The sequence below is a fragment of the Opisthorchis viverrini genome (assembly GCF_000715545.1).
Source record: "Opisthorchis viverrini unplaced genomic scaffold opera_v5_3, whole genome shotgun sequence".
In the NCBI taxonomy this organism is placed as follows: Eukaryota; Metazoa; Platyhelminthes; class Trematoda; order Opisthorchiida; family Opisthorchiidae; genus Opisthorchis; species Opisthorchis viverrini.
Window position 1 is genome coordinate 3,761,915 of NW_008751659.1, and position 6,192 is coordinate 3,768,106.

The 6,192-nt window shown below is 45.6% G+C and overlaps 1 protein-coding gene across 1 annotated transcript; it reads left to right on the plus strand.

Moving 5' to 3' along the window:
* Nucleotides 1-1,314: 1,314 nt before the first annotated feature.
* Nucleotides 1,315-4,499, plus strand: T265_00356 (hypothetical protein; the record flags this gene model as incomplete). Its single annotated transcript, XM_009164101.1, has 5 exons — nt 1,315-1,382; nt 1,422-1,528; nt 1,572-1,687; nt 1,732-2,149; nt 3,702-4,499. The coding sequence occupies 5 exons, from the start codon at nt 1,315-1,317 to the stop codon at nt 4,214-4,216; spliced, it is 1,224 nt and encodes a 407-aa protein (XP_009162365.1).
* Nucleotides 4,500-6,192: the final 1,693 nt, after the last annotated feature.

Below are 6,192 nucleotides of genomic sequence, written 5' to 3' on the forward strand. Positions count from 1 at the left end.
ATACGTATAAACAACCCACAATTTAAGCATTTTTTTTATTTCCAAGGCGCATTCGTCTCAGTTGACTGGCTTATTTCCCATAACACGCTCGCCCAGCAAGAGATCCCACAGAACCTTGCATTTGTATTTTTAGACTTTCGGGTGTGTAAGAGCATACGGGAAGCTTCCGTGCACAAATTGTTGTCTAATTAAGGTTCCTGTTAAGATTTATTTTCGTGATGGACTATTCCGCTGGACTCGGTGATGTACTGAGCTTAAGTCAGTTTCTCTACCAGACGATTTATTTGTGTAAAGCAACGGCGAGACATGTTTTGCAAGGTTTGGGCTTGGTACCGTTTGCCCCCATGCATAGGCTGTTAATAATTCCAAAGAATTGTTGATAATAAACAAGGACCGTGGTATATTTTAATTTAAACGCCTACCATGGATGTGAAGATATCACCAACCATGTTCTACGAAATAATGGATGCAGTAGTGACTGACCTAAATGGGGTTGTCGCTTACTTGGATGGCATTAGTGTCATCGGTTCTTATCATGATGAACGCGTGTGGCATTACGTACTGTACACAGAATCCATTGGCGTCCTTTTAACGTGGTGGCTCAATCTGAAAGCGAAATGTTTATTTGTGAAAGTCCGGTCTGTGAATTGGAGACGTAGTATGAAACATTCACCAACAAACTCAACCGTTTCACCAACTTCTCGGGCAAACACAGATAGATGAGACGAATTAGCAGTTACTAACCGATCGACATGGTTCACTCATGCAGTCCGTGACGCCCCCACATCTGTAGCTCCGTCTTCAATGCGCTGCTATCTCAATTCCGAATTTGAGAGGAGAATTGGGTAGATATGGACGAACTCGTTTCGCTCATTCTAAAATATCTGTCATCCAGATGTTCCTCCTGTCCTCAACGAACGAACTTAGCAGCCACAACCAGTTTACTTTAGGTTTATATCGTTCAGCTGTAGCACCCTTTCGGTGCCTAGCTGCCATGCCACACGAAGGAGGCACGATGGCTGGGATACTGCCCTGTCGCCCAAGCCTAGACAGGGGAAGTCAAGTGGCGGAGGTCGGGTTCGAACCACGGACGTTCGGGTCAGTAAATCCGCGCTCTAACCACTTGGTCCACCTCGACCCTTTTTAGGTTTATAACTGATTAACTGAATAGACTGACGACACGCCGATTTGAGGATTGTTGTTCTTCGTTTCCGTGACACCTGTATTCATATTTTTTTGCGACACACCAGTCTTTTCATTCGGATTCACTTTTTCTTTTGTCCATTTTGTTGTAGCTATTCTACAGCAGACGTTATGAGTACACGCATATCCACCAAACAGAAGCTTTTGAGTCACCTTGAAAGTACTGACGCCGTCCTACGGTATGTCCTAATCGGTTCTTAAGTATTATGGATCGCCAGTGATATACTTTCTGTGCTGACCAAAAAACAGTCTTCAGTAAACCTGGAATCTTTGGTTGAACTACTCTTGGAAAAGGATCAACAGCTAAAGATGACACTTACAGAAGGTTTGTCGTCCATACTGAACAATGTGTCTTGATTTCATCTTAGTTGAGGCCCAGAACGAATTGCAAAAGAAAATCGATGTCCTTCGTTCTGATTGCATCAAATCAGATAAGCAAATCAATGCATGTCAGCTTCAGTTAAAGAAGGCCGAAGTTCTCCTGGTAATTTCCTTCCAAAGTTATTTGACAACATTCTTGGGTTTCAGAGCACTGCTCTCTACTATTCCCGGCAAAAGTTGGACACAATGGTAAAGGCGGTGAAAAATCCTGTCGATGTTGATGAACTGGTACGATTTTCTCATCGCATTAGCGCTACACATGGTGTGAGTGCTCCGGATAATTGGGTTCAGGGTGACCCCCGGCGCCCATATCCAAATCGAGAGGAAATACGCCGCGGCTATTTGGGTCACTTGGATGATAACGGACATTTTCGACCCTCACTTTGGGACGCTCTGTCAGAGACAGCTGCCGCGGCTGCCACTCTTGCTAGTACCACCACTCCAGCAGTCGGGCTCAGTGGTACACCCTTTGCGGCAACTGGTAACACCCCAAGCGCCTCTACAATCAACCCCCCAGCTCACTCTAGTATACCCATGATCCCGGGCACCTCAATCACTTCTCATGGTACGTGGCTTATTGATTTTTTCTAAATTTTATATCTGGTGAAACTTGATTCAGTAAAAAGTCCTGATAAAAATTGCGTGGAACATGATACACTGCAATGCATCGTACGTTCCATCGTATGTTCGATCTTCCTCGGGCTTACTCCATTAGCTGACGCCTTCGCCAGTCCTTTAATGAATTTTATGTGAGATTAGCTGTCAACTTCATAGAGTTCACTTCCAAAGAACTGTTCACAAATGGCTTAACAAGCCAACAATCAACAAACGAATTGGCAGTATAACACCTGAAAGCAACGCGTTATCAATACTTCAAACGGAAAAGCCATAACATGTCACGTGGTGCCCAGCCAAGTCCCCTGTAGGGCTTAGCGTTCGATTACTGGCCCCTTCGGAGCCTTGAAAGTGGTGTCTGTTTTTGCCCCAATCTTTTTATCCGAACTTTCGCTCAGGTTATGTTCTGAAACGGCTCAAGCGTTTCAGCCCTGACTTTTCTGTGATAAAAAATTAACTTTTCGTTGACCTGTGCTGCATGTCCTATTGCTCTCATAGACAGCGAAGATCTAATAAGTCCTCTTCGTTATTCATGAGGGCTTAACTGCCACATCTGTGGGGAAGGAATGTCCGGGCTTGACAACAAAGGAGAATTAGGAAAGGGATCTATGACAAGAAGTCCCGATTCCCTAAGGACGCATACACCGAACATTATTATAATAAATCCACCTGAGGACCGTCAGCGACCAAAACCGTTATCAGCAGCTTGATTTTCGCACGCCATACACAATTATCCGAGGTTATAGGACCTAAAAGCAACGGCGTACTCCACTCTGAGGTCAGTTGCATGCCATGCTTTGTAGAATAACGCCGGTAATCCCTGCATACATTTTCTGTGACAGACCACTACTCTACGTGTTCGTATTTTCTGTTTCAACAATCCGTCTCTGCATTTTTGTATCTTTTTTCGTCTTGGGAATTTCGGGGCAACCGAACGTCTCACTAGCATCAGGGTTTTAATTCAGGTTTTACGTATCTGTGGTGCATCAGATTGCGGACCACATACAGACGTTTAACCCACACTCGTATCACGGAATGATGCAAGATGTACGCAAAGGGCTTTGAGCAATGGTTAGACGGAGTACAAGTCTCCTCAGAAATGGTACATGAAAAACGCCCCTTTTGGGAGTAAATTGTAGACCACATTTTTTCAGAGTAGCCTAGCCGATGAATCATGACTGATGAAGGATGTCTCCGGGGTCTCCATTATGGAGACCATAGTCCTGGAATCTGATTGACCCTCAGAACTATACCATACCAAGCATGACCGCATAACCTCAAGTTCATCAGAGCCCGGATTGAGGGTGATTCACCATGGCTATGTGATCTTTTTGTTTGATGATGCTGTGTAGACGTCTGTTGCTAATCTGGCCTCTGAAGTTCGAAATGATAAGTGAATCATATGGATTGAGGATGCCTTTACTCTGCTTTTGGTTCAATCTTCTGCCCATAGATGCATTTTGTGACGTCCTAAAACTAAACTGACTTCCCATTTCTCCCAGTCTCCGGCTCCCCGACTATGATTCTTCCGGGAGTGAATATGGTCTCTTCTCCGCTCACACTTTCTCAGTCCAACCCGTCCGGGTGGAGTTCAACCAGCGCGCCTAGTAGTAACGAATTACTAGGTCCTTCCCATTCTGTTCGTCCACCAAATACCTCGTTGGCTTCGATGCTGGAGCCTCACGGGCGTCCCGGACATCCATCTCGCACTGGTGTGACTCCCTTAACTCAGTCACCTGTGGGGGCTGCTCCACCCTCAACCAGGCATGGCACTGCAGGTTTCTCCAAGATGCCAAGTACTGGTCACCGTACAAACCCCTCTCTCTCACCAGGTTCCTCCGCTCAGTCGCAGTCGGCACTACATTTACCCCCTCCCACCTACGGCGATCCCAGCTTTGGGTCTGGCCCCTCTCCCAAGACGTCACTGTCTCAGACGAGGAATAGTAAACGCAAGTGTGATGACGTGGACACCATGTCAACTGACTCTTCGTCAGACTCCTCTAGTGGAGTTGAATGACAACGCATTTGAACAGGTTACCTTGTCTGAAACGTTGCCGTCGCGCACATCCTTTGTTTATGCTCTGACGACGCAATTCAATAATTTTGTTTCTGCTCTGTTGTAAATTTGGGTCATTCGAATTTCTTACATGTCTCTTATGTCCTTGAGATTCTTAATTTTCGATGAACACAACCGTTTTTAAGGAGGATCTGAGGCTATATGGCATCCAATTTGACCCTAGAGACGTTAAACCAGTCGTAGCGTTTTGCCAACCTTTGTTTGATTTAAAGGCCAGATGGCATTCACGACCATTCGGTGTCTTACCACGGTCAGCTGATCTCTATAGAGCTTAGTTTGAACACCCCATGCATATGTATTGGCAATTTTAGAACGAAATCAATAGTAACCTGGGGTGTAATTGCGATACTGTTTGTTATGTAGTTTACGGTCTTTGGTCCTTGGTATTTCAATCATGAACATGAGTTGGTATATATCCCGGGAGATGACTAACACTTACCTCAAGGTTAGTTTTCTACTCAGGGAAGATCCCTATAACTTCAGTTGTGAACACGTGTTACGTGGATCTTCGGGCCATACCAGCAGTTGACGACTGTAATGGCGCACACAGGTCCTTCATACTGCACATAATCAGGAGTTTGAAGAATGACAGAACGCTGGTGGATTTCGAAGGCCTAGGAGATGGAGAAAGCTTGCACTACAGGCGACGGCCACCCCTATTTCAGCTGATTCGATCATCCGGTCAAAAGAAAGCAATTGTCAGCGAAACGATATGTGGAATAGACGGAAAGGTAATTCACTCCCTCGATTGTTGTCCTGAGCAATGGGCTGAGCACTTCAAAGAACAGTTCACGTGGTCTCCTCCAACACAACCGCTGGAAGAACCCAGTGGACATGAATGGAACAGATCAGATCCTTCAAAAATCCAAACCATTATAAATAACCACTCAGTTTGGCACGTGCTTCACACCTGCAAGGTGTAAAGTACTGCTATAAGACTGGATGGGATCAAACCCGAAACCCATGCTGCAGGCGAGCCAATCGGCGTGGTAGATAAGTTTGTTTATCTGTGCGGTTGTGTGTGTTCCGGTAGACTGGCTGGAGGTGAAGTTACTTTTTGAACCTGGGCGCCCGGGGCAGTTTTTGCCAACCTCTGACACATATGGTGCCGCCGTTTACATTGCACCATTGCGATCCATGGTGCTTTATGGATCAGAGAGATGGGCGAGATGACTCAGTAGTTAGGCCGTGAATTTACTGACCGGAAGGTCTGGTTCGTACCCGACCTCTGCCTCTCAACTTCCCCTGTCTAGGCTCAGGCTACCTGACAGTATCCCATCCCTCGTGCTTCTTTCGGGTGGCATGGCAACTAGGCATCGAAAGGTGTTGCAGGTGAACGAATATTTTTTATTATGGATCAGAGGCGTGGTCTCTACGCACAGAGGGCATACGAAGGATGTCAGTGTTTGACCATCGGTGTCTCCGAAACATTGGTCAGGTCTGGTGGGAACAGTGTATTAACTGGAATAGTGCGTGACGGATGCATGTCGTTTTCGATCTGTTTATGCATTGTACTTCCTGAGGAGGACCTCTAGGAAAAAAGTTCTAGGTCACAGGCATTGGTATCCTTCTAGATGGAATATCGTTACCTTCGGAATTCATCAGATGTGTAGAGATATAGTGATTTCTGCTGGATGTTGGGTGCGGTGGCTCTCCAAATTTGCATTCTTTCCTGCCGCAACCGGAGTCACTAAACATATAGTCCCATACCTGATTGGTGTTGATTGTAACTCATCACTTGATTGCGATTCTTCCTTATGTTTTTAATGTTCATGACGTTGGCATTCGTTTTGTTCTATGTCCCGACTCATGGCACGACTCACTGATGGGATTCCCAGTTAGCAATGTGATGATAACTAAGATTGAGAGTTTTTCTCAAATTTTGTCACGTCATCAATTTCACCGTTTGAATCTAT